Source organism: Ustilaginoidea virens, chromosome 2 (assembly GCF_000687475.1).
Source record: "Ustilaginoidea virens chromosome 2, complete sequence".
NCBI classification, from domain to species: Eukaryota; Fungi; Ascomycota; class Sordariomycetes; order Hypocreales; family Clavicipitaceae; genus Ustilaginoidea; species Ustilaginoidea virens.
Genome location: NC_057317.1, coordinates 4,400,983 through 4,423,504, shown reverse-complemented (window position 1 = coordinate 4,423,504; position 22,522 = coordinate 4,400,983). Strand labels below are relative to the sequence as shown.

The 22,522-nt window shown below is 56.2% G+C and overlaps 7 protein-coding genes across 7 annotated transcripts; 3 read left to right on the top strand and 4 right to left on the bottom strand.

Moving 5' to 3' along the window:
- Nucleotides 1–294: 294 nt before the first annotated feature.
- Nucleotides 295–1,768, bottom strand: UV8b_02981 (uncharacterized protein; the record flags this gene model as incomplete). The annotated part of the gene is made up of 3 exons (XM_043140479.1): nucleotides 295–320; nucleotides 375–900; nucleotides 1,034–1,768. The coding sequence occupies 3 exons, from the start codon at nucleotides 1,766–1,768 to the stop codon at nucleotides 295–297; spliced, it is 1,287 nt and encodes a 428-aa protein (XP_042996413.1).
- Nucleotides 1,769–2,107: 339 nt separating this feature from the next.
- On the bottom strand, nucleotides 2,108–3,785 carry UV8b_02980 (uncharacterized protein; the record flags this gene model as incomplete). The annotated part of the gene is made up of 5 exons (XM_043140478.1): nucleotides 2,108–2,613; nucleotides 2,678–3,182; nucleotides 3,298–3,424; nucleotides 3,504–3,535; nucleotides 3,627–3,785. The coding sequence occupies 5 exons, from the start codon at nucleotides 3,783–3,785 to the stop codon at nucleotides 2,108–2,110; spliced, it is 1,329 nt and encodes a 442-aa protein (XP_042996412.1).
- A 1,501-nt stretch (nucleotides 3,786–5,286) lies between these two features.
- UV8b_02979 (uncharacterized protein) lies at nucleotides 5,287–5,627 on the bottom strand (the record flags this gene model as incomplete). The annotated part of the gene is made up of 2 exons (XM_043140477.1): nucleotides 5,287–5,353; nucleotides 5,422–5,627. 2 exons carry the CDS (start codon nucleotides 5,625–5,627, stop codon nucleotides 5,287–5,289), a joined length of 273 nt encoding a protein of 90 aa, XP_042996411.1.
- A 1,112-nt stretch (nucleotides 5,628–6,739) lies between these two features.
- On the top strand, nucleotides 6,740–10,556 carry UV8b_02978 (uncharacterized protein; the record flags this gene model as incomplete). The annotated part of the gene is made up of 2 exons (XM_043140476.1): nucleotides 6,740–9,998; nucleotides 10,111–10,556. 2 exons carry the CDS (start codon nucleotides 6,740–6,742, stop codon nucleotides 10,554–10,556), a joined length of 3,705 nt encoding a protein of 1,234 aa, XP_042996410.1.
- A 1,388-nt stretch (nucleotides 10,557–11,944) lies between these two features.
- UV8b_02977 (uncharacterized protein) lies at nucleotides 11,945–15,270 on the bottom strand (the record flags this gene model as incomplete). Its single annotated transcript, XM_043140475.1, has 4 exons — nucleotides 11,945–12,460; nucleotides 12,538–14,272; nucleotides 14,357–14,805; nucleotides 14,932–15,270. 4 exons carry the CDS (start codon nucleotides 15,268–15,270, stop codon nucleotides 11,945–11,947), a joined length of 3,039 nt encoding a protein of 1,012 aa, XP_042996409.1.
- Nucleotides 15,271–16,419: 1,149 nt separating this feature from the next.
- On the top strand, nucleotides 16,420–17,207 carry UV8b_02976 (uncharacterized protein; the record flags this gene model as incomplete). The annotated part of the gene is made up of 2 exons (XM_043140474.1): nucleotides 16,420–16,485; nucleotides 16,545–17,207. The coding sequence occupies 2 exons, from the start codon at nucleotides 16,420–16,422 to the stop codon at nucleotides 17,205–17,207; spliced, it is 729 nt and encodes a 242-aa protein (XP_042996408.1).
- A 760-nt stretch (nucleotides 17,208–17,967) lies between these two features.
- UV8b_02975 (uncharacterized protein) lies at nucleotides 17,968–18,517 on the top strand (the record flags this gene model as incomplete). The annotated part of the gene is made up of 2 exons (XM_043140473.1): nucleotides 17,968–18,125; nucleotides 18,178–18,517. The coding sequence occupies 2 exons, from the start codon at nucleotides 17,968–17,970 to the stop codon at nucleotides 18,515–18,517; spliced, it is 498 nt and encodes a 165-aa protein (XP_042996407.1).
- Between the last annotated feature and the right edge of the window lie 4,005 nt (nucleotides 18,518–22,522).

Here is a 22,522-nt window from a genome sequence, read left to right as displayed (position 1 = left end):
AGTAATTTTTGGCGGGCCAGGATCTCAAGCGTTCCTATTGGACGGAGATGTAACCGACAGGTTGGCCTGGCGTTTGTATACCTTGATGTGCCAATGGCAATGTACCCCATAATGTTAAATATATATTTATATCGTACTTTTAGACTATCGCATTGCCCTGAGTCTGTGTCATCTCAATCATGTCCCTGCAGTTCTGTGTTGGGATTCATTAAGCGTAAACTTGGCAAGCAACCAAGTCGGCATCACTCGGCGGGGAACGCGGCACTTGGTTCGATGGCAGATTTCCATCAGGAGTTAATGATAACCTTTTGACATGGCGCCTTGGCGGAATTCATCAGCGCACGACCGCACGCTCATCCTGGGTTTTCACGCACACGCTGGTACAGCAACCGGCTTCCCAAACTTGTCCACGAGGAACTGACTGAACGCCTCATCATCGTTTTCGTCCATCAACAAGGCCCTATCCTCCGTCTCGGGAGGCAGTTTCGCGTACAAGCCCTCACCGGCCTTGGGCCACGTCGGCGGAAGAGTCTCGTCTTCCGCGTAGGCGTCCTCCTCGTCCGCCTGCTCGTTGGGCCCGCTCTGCGCGAGGATCAACCGCTTGAACGCCTTCTTGGCGTTCTTTTGCCTTTGCCGTGCCGTGGGATTCGTCGCGGCGTGCCCGTGCCCGTGCCTGGGTCTGCCGGTCGGACGGCTTCCCTGGAGGGCCTGGCTCGCGCGAGAGCTGGGAGCGTCCGACACGGATCTCTGCCAGTCGGCAGAGTCGAAGATTGGCAGCTCAGGGTGCTTCTTTGACACGGAGACGAGGATGTCGGACAGCAGCTGGGGACGGATTTGGTCGCAGTAGGCCAGGATGCGCAGCAGCTCCGCTCGCGTCTTTTTCAGAAAGTACCGCGAGCGCTTGAGGGCTGCATGTCAGCCCGTCGTCGGGGAGAATAATGATGATAATGATAATAATAATAATAATAATAATAAAAAGGGCTGGGCTCCTGGTTTCCGCCGGCAACCCGCAAAGTAGTTTGCTTTCACTCACGAGGAAGTCGGATGCTTCTCCGGCGCAGAAGCCCACCAGTTCCGGCTGCGCGGCGGCTACTCCGTCGGTAATGGAAGGCGGGCGACTGGTGCTCGGCCAGGACGGGTTCGCCGAACAGTCGGTGGTGGAGGCCGAGCATGTGTCTTGAGCGTCCGCGGCAGCTCGCGTGTCCCCTCTGACGGCCGGCAACGTCGCCGCATTGGCTTGGCGAGCGGGCGCCTTGCTTGCGGGTAACGAGACGGTGTCTTGCGTAAAGTCTGGGACTTCGTAGCCCTGATCCCTCTTGCGCTTGAGGCTAGAGGAGACGGCAGCTGCGTGGTGCAGACCGTGTTGCGAGGACGATGCGCCACCGCTGCTCAGAGGAGGCGGTCCGGTGGGTAAAGCCACGGTCAGTTCATCGGCCGGGTTTGGCCCGTCGGGTCTGTCGTCGCCCGCATCGTCTGCCGAGGTTGACGACGGCGTCTGGCCTGGTACATTCGACGCGGGCCCCCTGTCCATTGCACGGAATCGGCTCAAGATGAGTTGAGCTGTGGCCTTGAACTGCGGTGCGTACGACGCGTGTTGCCGAGGCCCAGGGGCCTGGGGTCCGTTCGCTGAGGTGACGATCGTCTTTGCGCTGACAGACTGAACCTGAGCGTGAGCGATACGAGGTGGAGATGGAGGAGCCGTAGCGTCATCTGGGACGGTTGGTGACATGCAGTGGTCTCGGGGCAGAGACCATGGCCCATGCGCCATGGTTGAGTCTAGGTGGGCAGCTCGAAGACTCCCCCCGCGATTGCGCGGGGCAAAAGGGATTGCGAAGAAGAAGGAATCTTCAACCACCTGTTACTCGTCCGTCTCGACTGGAAGCAGGTCGAATCAATGACGACCCAATGGGCTTCAAGACGGCAAGCGTCGTAGCGACTGGCATCATCACGTGACACACATCGCACACCATGTGCTGTGGGAATCACGAGAATGGGAAAAAAAAAAAAAGGAATAAAAGAAGAATGAAGGAAGAGAGACGAGACAGAGACGAGGAGAAAAACCAAGAGCACCTCGCTGTTTTTTTTTCGCTGCTACGGACACTTGGGCCTATCTAACGACTCCCTGCTCCTTTAGTGCGGAAATCTCGGACTCGTCGAGACCGAGATGCTCTTTCAGGACCTCGTCGGTGTGCTGGCCGAGCATGGGCGGCGCAGAGCGAATGCAGGGTTGAGTTTCGGAGAACTTGACGGGAGTGTTGACCATCCTGACCGGGCCGCAAGCCTCGTGGTTCATTTCCACAACCATGTTGCGTGCCTTTGTGTGCTCGTGGTTCAGCGTGCTTTGCACGTCATTGACAGCGGCATACGGCAAGCCACTGCCTTGGAAGATGCGGAGCCACTCGTGCGTGGTCTTTTGCTGCGAAATGGCTTCGATGGCGGACTCTAGCTCGTCGCGATTTGCGACTCTCTCGGCATTCGTCTTGTACTTGGCGTCGTCCTTCCACTCTGGCTTCCCGAGGCCATCGGCCAGGACGCCAAACAGTCGGTCGTTTCCACCGCCAAAGAGAATGTCTCCGTCCTGGGTCTTGAACGACCTGTACGGGACGATTGAGGCTGCCTGGCTTTTAGCTTGACGTGCTCGTACGTACGAGCCGAGGCAAGACTGCGAGATACTCACGGTGTGCCGTGCCCCAGCGGCCCGAGTCCTTTTTGCCGCTGATGAGGCAGCTGCTGGCAATGTTGGCCAGGGTGGCGGTTTGGCAGTCGCTCAGAGCCACGTCAATGTGTTGGCCCCTGCCCGTCTTGGATCTAGCCAGGAGAGCGGCCATGATGCTGTTGCTGGTGTACAGGCCTGTGGTCAGGTCTGTGACGGCCACACCAACCTTGACGGGAGGACCGTCCCTTTGGCCGGTGATGTGCATCAGCCCGAACTCGGCCTCCACCATGACATCGTAGCCGGCGCGGTTGGCGTAGGGGCCGGTCTGGCCGTATCCGGTGATGGAGGCGTAAATGAGGCCTGGGTTGATTTTGCGCAGCGATTCATAATCCATCGCATACTTTCTCAACGTACCCGGCAGATAATTCTCCACCAGAATGTCGCACTTGGCGACGAGTTTGTGAAGAATGTCGACGCCCTGTTTGTGCTGGAACGAAAGGGCAAGGGACTTTTTATTTCGGTTTGCCTGAGAACCAAACATGGGGGTCAGAAGACGACGTCTTCCCGTGAGCCGCACACGCAACGATACACACGGCGGAGAACAAGGCAAAGGAATGCGAGACGCGGAAGCACAAACTCACGCCCAGGAAGTAAGCAGCCTCTCCAGGTCCGTCCAGGTTCGACTGCGGAGTGTATGCGGCATAGGGGGGGCCCCAAGCTCTGGTGTCGTCGCCGCGAACCGGATGCTCAATCTTGATGACGTCGGCACTGATCGAAGAGGCTGAGTGAGCATGATGTTGAATGTTGATTCGTGGGGGCCCTTGCTTGAGACGGACAGATGACTGACCCCAGATCACCCAAGATTTGCGTGCAGTACGGCTTGACGTCGCCCAAGTTTTTAAGTTTTTTTTTAGTCAAGTTGACGGACGTGGGTGGAGGTGGCGACTCGGGAGGTTGGATTGGGACTCACGCCTGCCAAAACACGCGTCATGTCCAGCACGCGATAGCCCTCGAGAGGCAGCGGAGCTTTGGCCGGTGTGGAATAATATCGCCGGAGGCCATTGTGCGCGATGGAGAGCGGGCGCATCACCACCGCCCTCGGTCGGATGCACGTTGCAACGGCAGACATTGCCACGGTTGTGTATTTCTCGCCGCTTTTCTCGACGGGCTGTCTCGGCACGGGAGCAGCAAGAAGTATGTATCAATGTTGTCGACGGTTTGTTTGGCGGGATTCTGGTGCCTTTGCTCCCGCAAGCCCTGACCTGACGCTGACGCTGACGGCTCGAGGCGGCATGTTTCTTCAGGTCGCTCGGCAATTCGCGGTATTGACGGGTGCAAGTCCGTGCGTTGGACGTGCTTGTGAGCACCGAGCACCGAGCACCGACCAGCTAGCTACATAACCCCAGCTGTTGACGTTTCAATCTCGGATCTCTTTCGTCTGGTTGGTTCGTTTCAGCTGAATGCACGCTGGCAAGGCACTACGTCATCAACCCCTCCTTTCCCTTCAATTATTCCCTTCGCGCCTGCCTCGCGGCGGCTCACCAGCGACCAGTTTGTCTTGGGTCCGGAGCCTGCCTGCTATGTTTCAATGGAAGCCACCTGCGACATGCCCCGATATCCAGCTCTTCCGAATAAAAACATGGAATTACCAGACCTGGTATGAGATCCATTGCTTACATTGCGTATCTACCTACCTCGGGCGGTTTCCTCGGTAACAGGGTACCATTTGTACGCCGGCAAGGGAAAGCTTAAAATATTTCGTCCGTACCAGTGCCCAATGTAAACGGTCCAGCTATTTTGGACTCTACAGTACGGAGAACCGTACCCTGGAATGTATCTCCATGTACTCCATCACAGTCCAGCCAGAGTCTATGCCCCACTCGTCTTGGAGCCGTTGCACTGCCTAAAACGGAAGGAACTGACTGCAACAACAATACTGCATGTGTTTGTTTTACAAAGTAGCGATGGCAGCCCTAAGATTCCGATCGCTTGGACGGCTTCGAAAGCAACATCCACAACACGCTACTTCCAGCTACTTCTTGCTACCTCCAGCTACCTCCAGCTACCTCCAGCTACCTCCAGCTACCTCCAGCTGCTATCCGGAATTAATTGCCAGGAGCACCTGTACATGGGAAAAGGCGTCTTTGCCGCGTCGTTCGTTTCGCACTCCAAATCGACACCTGTCTACTCCGTACCGTACCTGCGTGCCTCAGGTTAGGTACCTCTGAAATGCCACAGGGCCAAGGTACCCAAGGCAGCCTGAACGAACACGCACGCTTTTAACGGGCTGGGCAAAACATGAATCATTTACCGTCTGGGTCAAGGCAAAACCTCCAGTCTCGTTCCGCGGATCAGGTCAGTATGGGTACAGTTCCAGCCAACCACGACGATACTTGGCCCTCGTATTTTATCATGGAGGATGAAGGTCCCGCGCGCGAGTGCAGCAACACACCGGAGCGGGATTATCCTGCGTGCTCTGGCATGCTTTCCAATCCAAGCATCCATCGCCATGAGACTTGTCGACAAAACAACGTGCGTGGCCTGCGACTGCAAGATAATCCATAATCCACAATCCATACCTAGCCTGCAGGGCCTGCAGGGCCTGCCTTTTGACTCTGTGACAGTACTTGTCAAATGGGCCCCGAGCTGTAGCTGGTTCCGCTGGAATCCAGGGGTGGCGTGGCGCAGTGATAGTTTCTAGGTAATTTGCACGTAAGCGCTGGTATAGCAGACTCGTTATTGTCCGATTGGCTGCCAGGACGAACCCCAACCCGTATTGTCCCCACAGCGTCTCCACAGGGGCAGCCACAGCCACTGGGAGGGGACAGCTGGCTGGCCTCGACCCGCTCGTTGGCCCGCTGTCGTCCTCGTCCCCGTGGTCCGTGGTCCGTCGTCCGTTGGCCCTGTCGTTCCTGTCGTTCCTGTCGTTCCTGTCGTTCCTGCCCACGTCCATGTCCACGTCCATGTCCATGTCCCTTCATGTCTATTGTACCCATGTGCCGCCCCCTCCTGTTGTCCAGGGGTTTTGTGGCTTTTGTGCGTTCCCTTGGCAGCAAGAGCAAGAGCCTCGCCTCGCCTCTCCTCGCCGCAGCCACAGCTAGCAATACGGGAAATTGTTGCCTGGCCTGCCCGACGCAGCGATCGATCCCTTCTCCTCTTCCCGCATCACCACATCCCAGGCCTGCCTGTCAAACTTTCGTTGGTCGCTGTCCTGTCGTGTTGCTCTCTCTCTCTCTCTCTCTCTCTTTCTCTGTCTCTCTCTTTCTTTCCTTCTTTCTTGGCGTTGCGGCAAACGAGGGGCAACCGCTGCGTCTCTCGGCAAAGCCGACTCGACTCGTTGTAGTAAGGACCATATCTGGGTTTTTTTGACTTGCTTTTTTCCTTCTCGGCGCCACTGGTCTTCCTCGCTCCCTTGCTGTTAAATCATTCCGACTAGAAAAAGAAGACGAACGGAGAAAAAAAAAGAACCAGAAAAAAAGCACATCCACTTCAATCCATGCACCCGCGGGCCGGCTGCAACGGCGGGTTTGCCCTCTGTGAAACAGACTTTCTCCCTCGAAAGTGGTTCCTCCCGACTTCAACCACGGTGGACCTGCTTTTCAGCCTCTAGAGAGAGGACTAAGCGACTCATCAAGAGCCAGTCCTTTCAGAATCCAAGCCTGACTCTCACAGCCGTTGCCCGCCCCTTGATCAAATCACAGGCCTCTCTCTACTTGGGACAAGGAAGACCTACCGAGCTCGACCGTCTCAGACCGATTTAGCCGCGTGAGTTCACCAGCCTTTCCCTTTCCGCCTGGAACTTGGATTATAATCTGCTTCCTTGGTGATGCATGCCGAGTTAAAGGCCGCTCCTTGATGCCTAGTCAACCATCCTTTTCCCACCATCCCAAAGTGCTGCCCAACTGGAAACCGAGGGAGAGCATTTTGACGCAGGCTCTATCTCCATATCTCCCTGCTCTTTCCTCTCTCGAGACCCCAATCATTGGATTTGATGCTTAATGCTTACACGAGCGGGCTTTGCCTCACATACTCAACCGCATCCATCCATATCTGGCTAATAACTGACATTCACCTTGCAGTATCATGTCTTTTCCCGAACCTCCGGGAGGTAGCCCGGTCTACGAGCAACCGAACACGTACCGGAACTCACCCTCCCGACGGCCCCGGCCCCGGCCCAACGACATCGAAAGTGGCCTTCATCCTGTCCCCAGAGCTGGGCATCAACGTGGGATATCCGCCTCCTCACTTGCCCAGACTATTTCCAACCCTAATGCCGTTGCAGAGACTGCCCCTCTGTCACCCGCGCGTGCTGTCGCAAGCCCTTCGCCACATAGTCCAGATCACTCCTTTAATCGCAAGAGAAGTCTCATCCGTCCGGAGCGGAACAGAATCGGAAAAGACCACAGGAACTATCACTATCTCAAGCATGCCGCCAACATGGACACCATGCCCTCCTCCACGGGCAATGATCCCCTCATGGAAGGTTTCGAGGCATCCACAGAGCAATCAGGCGATTCTCAAGCCAACGGCAGCTTCTCCGAAAGCGGTCTCTCGGGAGGCGTTCAGAGTCGGCAGACGAGCGGCGACCACGAAAAGTCCCGCGTTCGCGCCAGGCCGCGGCCGCAACCGCATCGCAGCAAATCCAGCAAAATCACAAAGTCTGGCAGGAGAGAAAAGTCGCGCAAGAAGAAGCCCGACATTCCCGAGCAGATACGACCCCCGAGCGCCTGGAACGTCTACTGCGCCATTGTCACCTTCTGGTGCCCCGACTTCATCTTGAAGTGCTGCAGCAAACCCACAAAGGCTCAGCGCCGGGCCTGGCGCGAAAAGATGGGCCTCATCAGCATCATCCTCGTCATCATGGCCATTGTCGGTTTCCTCACTTTTGGTTTCACCGCTACCGTGTGTAGCAGCCCGCCAGAGAGGTTGAGAATCAACAGGGTGACGGGTGGCTACATGATTTTTCACGGCGTCGCGTACGACTTGTCGAATTCCCACCATCCTCCTGCTGAAGGCATTCCGCTTCGGCAGGACCGAAAAGGTGCCAACGTTTTGTACGATCTTCCCGAAAAGCACGCCGGCCAGGATGGCAGTTTTCTTTTCCAAAACGTCAACGGCCACTGCAAGGGCCTCATCACCAGGACGCAGGACTCTGACATTCCGACAAACTCGAATTCCGACCTCGCTTGGTACTTCCCCTGCACCACGCTCAACCAAGATGGCTCCAGCAAACCCAACTTTACCAACCCGTACTATCTCGGCTACGCTTGCCATACCTCTTCCAACGCTCGAGATGCTTTCTACCTGGGCCTTAGGGGAACTGCTGACGTGTACTTTACGTGGAGAGACATTCGCAACGTCTCTCGTAATCTCGTTGTATATTCTGGCAGCGTTCTCGACCTCGACCTGCTCAACTGGTTCAACGAGACCGAGGTCGTCGTTCCCGATCGGTTCAAGGTGCTGAGAGACACGAACAGTGCGGTCAACAGGGCCATCCGCGGCCGCGACGTCACGCGCATGTTCCAGTCGTCGGGCGACAAGCAGGTGGCCCAATGTCTCGAGGAGATTACGCGCGTTGGCTTCGTCGACACCGAGACTGTCGGGTGCATCGCCTCCAAGGTCGTCTTGTACTGCGCTCTTATCCTGATCTTGTCCGTTGTCGGCACGCGGTTTGTTCTGGCACTGATCTTCCAGTGGTTCATCTGCCGCAAGTACGCCGCCGACAAGACGTCGCAAACGTCGGATCGAAGGAAGCGTGCCAAGCAGATCGAAGACTGGTCTCAAGACATTTATCGCGCTCCTCCTCGACTGCCGGGCGACGTGGGCAGCTCCGCCATGGGGTCCGACAGAACAAGCAAGCGAGGGTCGTCATTTCTGCCCACCACCTCCCGCTTCTCGGCCGTCTACGGAGCCGATTCCCGTCCCGGAGGCGGCCGACCCAAGCCCACGACCATGTCGAGCCAAGGACCCGGTAGCTCTCTGCTCAACCCGAACCCCATGTACAGACAGGCCAACGAGAGCCGCGCCAGCTTCTTGCGCTCCGATCCCTACTCCAGCCCCGCAAGCCCCTCGGACGGGCCCGGTCCTGCTGGCTTCATACACGACGCCGTCGTGCCGCAGCCGCCGTCGGACTGGATGCCCTTTGGGTTCCCGCTGGCGCATACGATGTGCCTGGTGACGGCTTACTCGGAAGGCGAGGAAGGCATCCGCACAACGCTCGACTCCATCGCCACGACCGACTACCCCCACAGCCACAAGGCCATCGTCATGATCTGCGACGGCATCATCAAGGGCAAGGGCGAGGCTGTCTCGACTCCCGACGTTTGCCTGGGCATGATGAGGGACCACACGGTTCCGCCGGAACTGGTGGAGCCGTTTTCCTACGTGGCCGTCGCCAGCGGCTCCAAGCGCCACAACATGGCCAAGGTCTACTGCGGGTTCTACGACTACGGCACCAAGAGCCGCATCCCCGCGGAGCGGCAGCAGCGGGTGCCCATGATGCTCATTGTCAAGTGCGGGACCCCGGACGAGGCGGACCAGGGCAAGCCCGGCAATCGCGGAAAGCGCGACAGCCAGATCATTCTCATGTCCTTTTTGCAAAAGGTCATGTTTGACGAGCGGATGACGGAGCTCGAGTATGAAATGTTCAACGGACTCTGGAAGGTGACGGGCATCTCGCCGGACTACTACGAGATCGTGCTCATGGTGGACGCGGACACCAAGGTGTTCCCGGACAGCCTGACGCACATGGTCTCGGCCATGGTCAAGGACCCGGAAATCATGGGCTTGTGCGGCGAGACCAAGATTGCCAACAAGCGGGAGAGCTGGGTGACTGCCATCCAGGTGTTTGAGTACTTCATCTCGCACCACCTTGCCAAGTCGTTCGAGTCGGTGTTTGGCGGCGTGACGTGCCTGCCCGGCTGCTTCTGCATGTACCGCATCAAGGCGCCCAAGGGTGGCCAGAACTACTGGGTGCCCATCCTGGCGAACCCGGACGTGGTGGAGCACTACTCGGAGAACGTGGTGGAGACGCTGCACGAGAAGAACCTGTACCTGCTCGGCGAGGATCGATACCTGACGACGCTCATGCTGCGGACGTTTCCCAAGCGGAAGCAGGTGTTTGTCCCGCAGGCCGTGTGCAAAACCACGGTACCCGCCAAGTTTATGGTTCTGCTCTCCCAGCGACGTCGGTGGATCAACTCGACCATCCACAACCTGATGGAGCTGGTTCTGGTTCGAGATTTGTGCGGGACGTTTTGCTTTAGCATGCAGTTTGTCGTGTTTGTCGAACTGGTGGGCACACTGGTTCTTCCGGCTGCCATTGCCTTTACCTTTTACGTCGGTAAGTTTGGGGACTTGAGGCGGCATATTTATCCTTTGGATCCTTTTCTTCTTCTTCTTTTTCTTCTTTTTCTTTCCCCCCCTTTGCTGACGCGAGCCCCCCCCCCTGACAGTCATCACTTCCATCATCAACTCACCGCCGCAAATCATCCCTCTTGTTCTGCTCGCCCTCATTCTGGGTCTCCCGGGTCTCCTCATCCTGATCACGGCCCACTCGTGGTCTTACGTGGTCTGGATGTTGATCTACCTGGTGTCCCTTCCCATCTGGAACTTTGTTCTCCCGACATATGCCTTTTGGAAGTTTGACGACTTTTCCTGGGGCGACACGCGTAAGACGGCGGGCGACAAGGTGAAGAAGGCAGGTATTGAGTATCAAGGCGAATTCGACAGCAGCAAGATCACCATGAAGCGATGGGCCGAGTTTGAGCGTGAAAAGCGAGCCAGGTTTGCGAATCAGGGCCAGGTCCAGGGTGCAAGAGACAATGTCGCCGGGGGACCGGGCAGTTGGGCATCGCCTTTGAACCAGCTCCCTCAGGACAGCTACTACTCTGACGCCTGATGTCGCATGATGTCGCATTAAGAGCGGGAGCTTGCTTTTTTCTTTTCTTTTCTTTTTCTTTTACCTTCCCATTGTTCACTCGACGTTGTTTTCCATTCTATTTTTTTTTCCGGGGCTCATGGCATCATCTTTTTGTCTATTGTTTACTCTCGCGAGGAGTGACGACGCGGTCGTTGCTGCTGCTGCTGCTGGTTGTTGGAGTCGGCGGTTGGTGTGACTATAGTACCAGACGGCTTGAATTATGCAAAAGCAAAGGCGACAACAATTGGGTACTTTTGTTTCTTGAACACCGACATACTTGATTCTCTGCCGCTCTGCATGGGGGGGCTCGCTGCTCCATGCCAGCTTTGTAGGCGTGCCGAGGAGCTTTGCGCAGCATTAATATTCATTTCATTCACACCCGATCCCGGTCGGTGGCTGGTGGTCTCGCACGTTCGTTCCTATTCCTCTCGGCGGCTGTTGTCCTTTCCTTTTGGGCTGGGGGGAAGGTGGTGCGACGTTTGCATCTTGTTGGGTGTGCCTACGTGTCGGGTAGTCTGTGCAATGTCGAGGTCTGGCTGCGAGCGACGAGGTGGTGGATTGGATTGGATTGGATTGTTTGGGTGAGCGGCGTCTGATGATGCTCTCTCTGCCGGGACTTGAGCGATATGTAATGCTGATGCCGATGCCGATGCTGATGCCGATGCCGATGCCGATGCTGATGCTGATGCTGATGCTGATGCTGATGCTGATGCTGATGCTGATGCTGATGCTGATGCTGATGCTGATGCTGATGCTGTCTGTGCTGTGCTGTGCTGTGCTATCTATGCACTGCTATCAAATGCGGTGCTACTGTATCAAAATGCTCCGCTATCCAACGCTCTGCTATGCTATGCTATGCTATGCTATGCTATGCTCTGCCCTCTGCTCTGCTCTGCCCCCCGCCCCCGCCGTCAAATAACTCCTCCAGAGTCCATGCTCTCCTCCACTCATTCACGCCCGAATGATTCATTCATGCCCCCCCCCCCCCACGCCACGGGTTATTGACGCGACCCCAAGACGCCGAGGGGCTGGCTACGTGCGGAACCGAGCGCCGTGAAAAGGGAGCACAGCAGCAACAGCATGGCACGGCACAGCAAGGCACGGCGTCGTCATCAGGGCCAAGGGTCCCCTCGGACTCGACGACAACCTCGTCAACATGCGGGAAATAGCTTAAAAAAAAGAAGAGAAACATGACACGACGTTCAACGGAACAGACATCGGAACAGTCACCGAACAAGGCATTCTTGGATTATTCAGTCCATGCTTCATCTCTGCCGGGCCACGCAAAAGTCAACAAGACGCGCAAAACGCTCACAAAACATTCTCCCCCCCCCCCCCCCCCCCCCCGGCTCTGCTCAGATTTCAAATCACCTCCTGTCGCTTTCAACGTCCTCGCCCAGTTCCCCCGGTTTCCGCGGGTCAACCAGCGTCGACAGCCGTCTGTCGCCCCAGCGAGCGCCAATCGTCACCCACACATGCTTCTGCGACCCCGTCGTGCTGCCCAGCTCGCGATGGCCCGTCCACCGCAGCCGCGTCTCCCTGCTCATGCAGCTGTTGCCCAGGCCGTCGTTGGCCACCCATTCCTTGACCACGTTCTTGATGAACTCAATCTTGCGTCGAAAGTCGTTGGCCGCCGGGATTCCTTGCAGCTCGGCCTCAATCTCTGGCCGCCTGCGCGTGCTCGCCGACCGGCTCGACGGCTTGGTCTGGAAGTTCAGCAGCGTCTGCAGCGGATAAGACAGCGTCGCGCGGTCGTCAAGCGCCGCGGCCCCCATCGACCCCGTCGACGCCAGCCTTTCCGCCGCGTCCTGCGGAAGATGCCAGAAATGGCACCACGTGCCCGTTGCGTCGAGAACGACCTTGGTGTGATCGGGAAAGTTGAACTGCAAAGCCCCCCGTCAGAAACATCAATATTCCCCCCGGCATCAGACCAAAGCCGAGGGCCTGCCTGCTTGCTTACCTGCAAATGTCCGTCACCAAACACCCAGCAACCAACATCTCCGAACCGTTGGTAAAACGTGACCAGCCCTGACGAGCTGCCCTTCTGTCCGGGACACGTGGCTCCCTGCCCCTCGGCCTCTTCAAGCGCCGCCATTTCGTCCCGCCCGTAGGCAATCATGTAGTTGGCAAACTTCTTCCACAAGATGATCCTCTCCCGCTTGCGGTGCTGGTAGATGTCCTTGCCTGGATTCATCTTGCCCGCGCTGCCGTCCTCGTTGACCGCCACCCTAAACTGCTCGGGCGAAACGTTGACTTCCGAGAGACCGCTTTCACCATTGTTTTCGAAAAACTTGATCGGCTCCGTCATCGGAACCGGCTGATTCCTGTCCGGATAGGACTCGTCTTGCCGTCGGAGGATGTGCTTCTCCGCGCCGCGAATGAATACGCCGGCCGGCGGCAGCATCACGTTGCTGCTGCCTTCGGTTGTCGGGATATCCCTCAGCACGCAGCCGACGCCGCCGTCGTTCAGAATGTACCCCAGCCCAAACTTGTTGGTGTAGTCGACCCACTTGACGACAACGTGAGGATGAGGAGGGGATACCGTCTTGGGAGATATGATGGCCATCGTTCTCGAGTTCAGCGCCCGCTCCAACTCGGCCTGGAGCCTCCTCAGCCGTTCAAGGATAGCGTCGGGCTTCGAGTTGGCCACTTGTTCGGGCGTCTCGGAGGGCGAGAACAGCGTGGCTTGCCTGGCAGGTGACGACGAGCTGGGCTTCTTCAACCGCGGCTGCAGAGGAGCACAGCTCATGGTTGCCGCCCTCTCGGCGACCTGCAGGCTCGGAGCTGAGCGGGTTGCCGGCAGGGCTGTGCGGACAGGAGCGCGCACGGCGGCCTTGCCGAGATTCTCGGAAAGCTTCTTTGACGAGGATTCCTCAGGGGAAGAGGCAGCCTTGGTAGCGGCAGCCTTGGTAGCGGCAGCACTGGTGGCGGCAGCACCTCGTCGTGACCCGCTTCGGGCCATTTGGTTGGAGCCTGCGGAAGCGTCGGCCGGAGGATTCGATTTCGCGGCTGCAGACGCCAAGGCAGGCCTGTTCTGGGCTCGCTGTTGAGCTGCGAAGCTCTGCGGAGGTTGTCTCAGCAAGCCCCTCGGCCCCCTCTGCGTGCCGGTTTGCGATTCCTCCACGACCACGGCAGCCGACGAGGTCGTGTACGGACCAACAGAATTCGAAAACTTGCTTCTCTGGGGCATATTCTCCCTCAGCCATGCTTCGAACGGCCGGTACACCACATTTTCCGCCAGAGGGATCATGGGCGTCAGGCCGACCTTTTCCTCTTGGGCCATCTCCTTCCATATTTGCGAGTGGATGATGTTGGCATCGGCCCATGGACCGATGCAGCATTCTCGGCAGACGTCCTTTAGATTTCGATACGATGCGGCCTGCACAGCCGCGCTCATTCGGCTTCCTCCGTAGAACTCGTCGCGCTCCGGCGGCAACTCTCGCAACCGAAAAGTCATGTCCGACTCCGCGGGCATGAAGCCGGAAGTGAAGAAGTGGTGCTGAATGATGGCGTCGGGCTCCGGACGGCAGTCCGCATCTTGCAGCATCGTGGCGACCAGGTCTTTGGCCTCTTGGCTAATGTACTTCTGAGAGGCCTCGCTGGCAGGCCATTCGTAGTCTCTTTCCCTGGCGCGGCGGTAAATCTCGTCTGTCGTGGAAGACTGGAAGGGAGGCTTGGACGTGAGCATGGCGAACCTGGCGACGGACGGTTAGCTTGGCACGCAGGAGACCAGAACAACACCGGACAGAGAGAGGGCGGGTGAGAAGGCAGTTGCATACACGATGATGCCCAAGCTCCATATATCAACCATGTGGTCGTGACCCTTCTTCCCCTTTTCTACGATTTCCGGGGCGATGTAATTGGGAGTGCCGCATAGCGTGGTGCGGCGTATGGTTTGCATGTCTCTACCAGTCACTACCAAAGCGGCGAGACCGAAATCGCCAATCTTGGCATTCATTTGCGAATCGAGGAAAATGTTGCCCATCTTCAAGTCGCGGTGGATGATGCCTTTGCCATGCATGTACTTGATGGCGCCGGCTATCTGAACAGAGTAGAATCGAACCTCTGGCTCAGTGAGGCCCTTGCGACGCTTGACCATGTCCATGAGGGAGCCATTGTTGCAAAGTTCCAGCACAAGGTAGGTGCAATTGTCAAAGGAAAAGGCTTTGAAAAACTGAACAATGTTCTTGTGCTTCATCTTTGAATGTATTTGCAGCTCGGTTTGAAACTTGATCAAGCCGGGGCGAGGTCAGCTCTCCCACGCCCGCCGCCGCCGCCGCGAAAAAAAAAATAAAAAAATAAAGAAAATGAAATAAAAATAAAAGCAGGAAGAAGAACGCGGGGGCCCACGTACCTTTTGCTCCGTCTTTGGAGGCATCCTACTCTTCACGATTTTCAGAGCGTACTTGTGCCTCGTTGCTGCATCTTGACCGCTGTAGCAAATGGCAAAGCCGCCCTTGCCCAGCAGCTTGCCGACTTGGTAAAGAGCTCCGTCGGAACGGTCAGAGCTGCTGGGCTCCAGGACCTCGGAAGGAGGCGGCGGAGGATGCTCCTTGTCCTTGGCGGCGCGAAACTGCGCAGCCGTCTTGGCCTTGACCTCGGTCGCTTTGGGTAGCCGTTGGGCGTTGGCGTCTCGGGGGGATAAGGCTTCCAGGTCGACGCCGCCTCTGGCAGCCGCCAGCCTCTGAGCCATGACTGCCTGGAAGAGCCGGAGAGACCGGACGTGTTGTGTCAGGAAGTCGGGGGAGGAGAGGCCAACAACGCAGACTGAGCCGAAGGGGGTTGAACAATGGGAATGTTATCTATCGTTGGGGCTGGTACGATGACGGTGGCGGGTGGATTGCGGCCGGGGAGCCTAAGGGTGGGATTGTGTGAGTGACCGCTATTTGCATACTGTTTTCCGCCAGCTTTTTGCAGATTCGATGCGCAACCGCTGGACGCTTGAGCAAGGAGAGGTTGGCAGCTCATGCCCAGCACGAGATGAAGAAGAAGAAGAAGAAGAAGAAGAAGAAGCAGAACGTACAGCTCAAGCACGAAAATCATTCGCGACGAAGCAAAAAGTCAGGGTAGCTGATGGAAACTTGATCGTTTGCCAGCCGGCGTAGCGAGAGGAGTAGTAAAAGTAGTAAACGATGCTGGATGGTCAATGTGGATGCAAAACTGGTGATGGAGCCCCCTTGGGCTTGGCGGAGAGTATAATAGGCATGGACGAGTGGCAGCCAGGACAAGTCACCAGCAGGAGTCTCTTGCCTACCGACGTTGCGTGGTTTGTGTACTTTGGTGGTTGCCGGCGCAACCGATAGCTGTCTATCCTGCATCCCGTACGGATTACCGTAAATGTCACGTCTGTGCATATCTGCGGGCCTGCCTAGGAGGTGCCTAAGTGCCTAAACCAGTACCTAAGGTTCCTAGGTACCTTAGGTACCTCTTGCTCGTACAGAAAATGTACCCGGGTACTTGCATTGGGCTTGGATGGCATCAACGCCAGCAATCAAAGCCCCCACCTGCTTGCCGCCGCCGCCATTGCCAGAACCCCATCATCATCCATCACGTCCGAGGAACCACAGAGGCGTGGCCGACTGGTTTCACCGTTGGGTTGGTTTGCTTGAAGCAACTGTTGGACATTTCGCAGCCCAGTGGGCGCCCACACAGTCCCCTTTCCGGTGCTGCGCCGTGCCGCGTCGTGCCGTGTCGTGCTGTGTTGCACACGGCAGACCGACCCTTGGCATATCGTTTATTCCGCCTCGTTTTCGACATCGAGTCGAGCCATTTCCTCTCCAGGGAACAAGGGAGCCGGGCGCACACCAACACCACACGTCGCTCCCCCAGCGTCTACGCATCAATGGTGCCTCTGCCTCTTTTCAAGCTAGCGGCACTGTTTGTGCGACACATCTCCAAGTATGGCGCTGTAAGAATTGGCCGTTTCCGCCCGTGTGCCTCTTTCTTGACCAAGCTGACTGGTTTCAGAACCGAATAAAAGCGCAAGCCCATGATCATCCGCGCTTTCGCGCTTTTGCTGCCAAGTACGGCCAGCACATGCACCAATTGAACATGCGCATGTCGGTGGCGTTACTGCGAGACCTCGAAGCCGAACGTCGCGCCAAAGAGCGTGCCGAAGCCCCGACTGTCAAGACAGAAGAACAACACAAACGCGACGAGGCTGCCAAAGAAAAGAGACTCAAACCTACTGCCTCGTCATCTTTGTCTGCATCGACATCATCGTCGTCATCCTCTTCGGCGTCGTCGTCGTCGTCGTCGTCGTCATCGTCGAAATACCCTCGAATGACGTTTCAAAATGTTTGGAAGCGTAAATTTCGTCCGCTGCCCGAAGCCAAGGCTGTAGACCTCTTCGCCGACGTCATTGGCGACGCCTTCATCCTGGGTGTTGCTGGTGGATTGATCATATACGAATCGTGGAAGGCCTTGCAAAAACCCGACGTTAACAAGCAAAGAATCGATGATCTGAGCGAACGTCTTGAAGCACTCCGACGAAGGGAAGAGGAGCTGGTTGAAGTCGACGAGAAGCAGAGGCGAAGACTCGAACAGCTGGAAGACGCGCTGAGACAGCTGAGAGATCCGAAAACAAAACAACCCATGTTACCGACTCTCTACAACATTGATGCCGCTTGATCCAGTTTCTTGGCGACGGAAATGGTCGAAAGGCAAGGAAATGAACAAACGTACAGAATATTTTCCGCCGGGGAAGCTGTCAGTTCCAAGGTTTTCCTCTCACAAAGGCGTGGATACCTTGGTGCGAGCACTTCCGTACACCAAACCCTGTGGAGTATACCACCATTGCACATATTGGGAATGACTGCGATAGATGTACTTGGTCCAGACTTGACGATAGCCGGGAGAGAAAGAAAAAAAATAAAACGAAGGGAAGGGCATTGACAGAAGATAAAGAAGAAGAAGGAAAATAAAGGGGGAAAATCATGGAATAGGGGAACGATGGGAACGATGGGAACGACGGTAGGGAAGGTAGGAGGCCCAAGAGCTCTTTCCACGGGAAAATCTCCAAAAGTCAATTGGACCCGCGTCCCACCAACAAAGCCGTAGAGCATCACGCGCTGCCATGTGCCAAACTTTCCGAGACGGCAAGATCCTGCTGGAGCGGTTGACATATGCGACAAAGACGCACCAGACGTTTCCAGTGCTCTGTGTTTTAACACTTGCCCCTATCCTATCCCCACCATGTTCTCCTCGTCGTTGCACAAGAACCAGGCTTGGGCGAAAGCTATTCCGGGACTTCTCAAACCTCCTCTTAAATGGAAAGGTATCGAAGCGTCCACCTCGCCAACACCTTATGGGTTAGCCCGCTGATGGGACCGCAGAAGCAACGTTGCCCAGCCATGATTTGGAATTCCAATACCCATCCAAAGGATGCACAATGACCTGTCGCATCCTCCTCCTCGCCGCGCCGTGCCCCGACGCGAAATTACGAATTGACCGACTGGCCCACCAAGCTGCACCCCAAAGCAGAACAGCGGTCCTTTTTCTCCTGGAAGGGCAGGAGTCCATGTCCATGTTCATGGAGCTTCAAATACAGTACGTCGGATCAGAGGATTGTGCAGCGGAAACTCTGACTCTTGCATGACAGTATGCTACAACACAATTGCACAGCTGCCATACCATTATCCAGCCCCAGCCAGCTCGCTACGACCTTGGAATGCTTACAAGGATACTGTGGCACACCACGTTACGACCCCGTTCAGTATGATAAACGAGCGATCCAACAAGAGATTGCGCGCCAGTGTGTGCGAGGATTTCCTCTGTCCAAGAAGCAGGCTGAGGTGGTGGTGAATTCCTCGGCCGGATTAGCAAATTTGGCTCGAATGGCGGAAAGTGCCCAAGGACAAGCTAGGCTATGTGAAGCTCTTGGGGCGGTCGACGGCGGTCGGGTGTCATCCTACTTCCAATGTGGCCCACAGCCTCTGTAGGAATCAGGTGATTTAATGTGCTGACGCAATTGACGAGACTGAGATTGCGGGAGAGATGGCGCGGATACTATTCACATACTGCCTCATATTTTGACGTTTTGACGTGTCTTTTTAAATCCCTCAAACTGATGTGACGAGCTGACCTGACCGCAAGGACGACCGTGCAAGGCTGAGAGCTGTAATGACGATGCTGGAAACCCATCCAGAGAGTCAAAGAAAACGAGGGGGAAATCCGATGGTAAAAGGAAAGTCGCAGATATCAGCACGATTATAATCAAACTGCAGATCAATTACAGGGTTGGAAGTAGCAACTCCTGCTGTCCCAACTAGGTAGGCGACATAATCGTTGGCGACCGGAGCGTTTGCGTTTGATACTTTAGGTACCGAGGTAAGCATGCAACTGTAACGCAGGTAATCAGCGCATCAAGCGTGGACGTGCGTGCAGCAACATGCCGGATGGAACCAATCTATACACGGATAGGCACTCCGCAACTACGGTGCACACCAGTGTGAGACTTTTTTTGCTACATGGAAAGGAAAACGGATCGTGCCAGAGCTATGCATGCCCCTGTTGTGAGTCATTCAAGGCGCCATCAATGAGGAAGTACGGAGTACCTCGACGAGGCGAGCAGATGTTGAAGAAGAAAAGTGGTGGTTGGCTGCAGATCGCATCTCACAACTGTTGTACGGAGTACGGAGCACCATGTACGTCCGTCCGTACGGAGTAGGGTGGCACCGACGCCAGCCCATCTCCAATCAACGATGTCACAGAGCCGCCGTGACTTGACCGGGCAAGGCAATCGATCCCTGACGTCCAGTGACAAGACAGATTTACTGCAGGGGATCTCGGCTAAGGTGGCAGGGTACGTTTAAGACGGAGGCGGCTGGCAACTTGGCAGCTCTTGCCGCCATGTCGCTCCGCGAAAGATCTGCAAAGTCAACTGGTGACGTTGGGACACCCAGGTTGAGTCTGAGTACCGTACCTCGGCTGATTCTATGGAGATGCTCCGTAGCAAGGACAGAAGAGGCTGATGGAATCAATTCCAAGGGTATAAAGATGCTCGGGAAAAGACGACGATTCCCCCCGAGAGCCAAATCAATGCCGCCGGAGCGCTCTGTAACCTGATTCGAATCGCGCTCGTGTTCGCATGGCTTGGCCGGGGATGGTCAGAGAATTTTCCTCAGTGCTGGCTGAATCTTCAGGAACGTGCTGTGGTGCTGAGATATGAACTTTTCGGCCGCAGGGAGCTATCGCAATACAGAGCTATTGCAGCAGTTTCCCCTCAACAAATCCTCCTAAAGATGTTCAATTCTTACGGGGTACCAACCGGTTGGTTCGCATGGCTGAGATCAACAAGACCGACAGCTGCGTCCGTACGGATAGACTGAACCGAGTTCAGGTACGAAGCTGGAATGGCGGAGGCGGACTAGGGAAGTTGGTCGCCTCAAATGACCACGGACTGGTGACGGCAGGCAAGGATTTCTGGTGTGATATCAGTAGATCCACCTTGGCTTGCACAATGCATCTTCTTAGTCGGTACATACTCCGGACCCTGGCTTCTTCCGCGAACCCTCTGCGGGAGGAGGAGGAGGGTGCACGAAGGTGGGTTGCATATGTCTGGTACTTTATGGGGCGAAGGTCGATGGCCCAACATTGAAAATCAGTCTGGGGAAATGGCCTTTGTGCGGCTGGGCAGGGCGCCTCAGCTCAGACACCATGTGCTTGACCATGGGGGGAGGGGGGGGGGGGCTCTCAGTTGCACACTGGTCCGTCCAAAACCAGCCTTCGCCGCGCGTGTGAAAGGTGGTAATACGGCCGAGAACAGAAAGGGTGATTCAGTCATGCATGGTGCGACTGGCAAAGTGTCGCAGTGAGGACCTCGATATTTCTCTCTTGGCCATGAAAAAACCAGCCCTGGCGCAAATGAGACCCAACCACCCGAGAGGGCGGTGGAGGACGCTGCCCACGACAATATTTGGTGATTCACGGGGCCAAGAGACGCAGGCCAACGCTACGAGAGTCGGGCTATTGACCAGCTAGTCGTTAGCAGTCGTCCAATCGTCAAGGGCATACCAGTGACGGCTTGAGGAAGGAAGGGCTCGTGCCTCAATCAATGGTGGCGATGGCGGAGATGGCGGAGATGGCGGCGATGGTGAATAGTGAACAGTGAACACCAGGCTCAAAATGTGGCGGCGTTGTCGGGGCTTTTGATGCGGTGGCTGGCTGTAAGCCTGAGAGTGCCGGTCGTGTATCGGAAGCACCAGGAGAGGTGGCAGGCAGGTGGCCAAGACCAACTTGCGGCACGGAATAAAAAAAAATGGCATTGGCAGGGGCGGCCCCTGTCAGACCTGCAACGGCAGGATGCTTATTGGCTCTGGTGTGGCGTGTAACCGCCCATGTCTACCCAATCACCACCAGCCAACCACACGTAGGGGCCGGGCAGATGGGGCAGGTGGGGCAGGTGTCCCTCTTTCTGGGGTGCCCGTCGGTCCGTGGTCGTCACGTCGTCACCTCCACGTTTGAGGTTGGTACCTTTTTCTGCGCCTTGGTGTGGTCCATGTTCGATCTGTCACCTCTGTCACCTCTGTCACCTGGCCTCCGAATAATATCAATTCACTTAGCTTAGCGGATGCCATGATGGCCGTCTTTTTCTGCCAACAACAGATTTCGGACTAGTATACGGATACGGAGCACTCCGTACCTCGTCACCGGTGCCAAGCTGCTAGCCTTGTCTAGCAGCTGGCCGCTGGCAGCTGGCAGCTCAGACCCTGGCCTGGCCTGGCCTGGCCGTTGATGTTGATCCAATGATCAATCGCCCCTGGGCTGTTGCATCTTGGGATCGTGCCATGTCATGTCGCACGGGTAGTCGCCCTCGCCCAGGGTTCCATCCTGTCGACCCCTCTCTTGGTGTACCCTCGCCCACATGCGCGTTGGCATTGTACTCCGTACAGTCGACGGATCATGTCCGTACAGGTGAAAGCAATTGGCGCCTACCCCGGCGGTTGCCGTAAAAGGTCCAGCTACCGCCATGCAAAACTACATGTCTGGTACATAATAGTATGCACTATCCTATCCGCCTGCCTCTCTTTGATTAAATCAAAAAAAAAAAAAAAAAGGAAAAAAAAAAAAGAAAAAGAAAACTCCAGCTTCCCTTCAGCTACTCCGACCGCTGGGTTTCAATCTCCTTGATCCTCTGCTCCCACCCCAAGAGATGCTCTCCGTCTTGCTTCGCATATCTGGCAACCGTCTTTGCTCGATACCATCCGACCCTTCAAACACCTTCGCTCATCTGGAACAGCCGCAAACATTGCCTTTCGCGCCACGGCTGGAGACCCAGTCCATTCAGATCAGATCAAACCTCACCGGCCACATCTCTTACCACAAAGGGGCCGCAAACAAGGCGCATCAGATCAGTCCAAGGAGATTCTCCACTCTCCACCCTCGAAACTCCCATCACGGTGGAACAAGCAAGAGTTGTCTCAATCAAGACGCTCCGTCTTCCGTCATTCCGTCACCTCGTCTTCGTCTGTCCGTCCTCCTGTAACCTACGTAGCCCGGTGACAAGAGATCAATCCCGCACGGATGCCTGTCATAAATTCGCAACCGTCTTCATCGTCTGCTTTCACGCCAGTCTCGAGTCAGCCACATCCGATACTGTGTCCGCCTCGCTAGCTGTTGTCATCTGATACACGGGCTAGAGTTAGCCCTGCCCCTTCCGGCAACGGCTGCAGCCCTCCGCCGGTGGTTTGCGACTCCTGCTGCCGGCCGGGTTCCACCCTGATACTAGACCTCAGCTTCTGTCCGAGAGAGAGAGAGAAGGAGAGCAAGAAAACCCTCGGCCTCCCTTTGTCCTTGAAACCTGGGCTGGCCTTTCTCTCGATTTCTCTTTTCCTTCTTTCGTCTCTAATCCTATAATCACCGCCCGCGGGGAATCCCTTGATAAGAGTCTTTCAGTCGCCCAACTGTGCAGGTCTGGTTACCAGCACTTTATTGCTTTTCCAGCC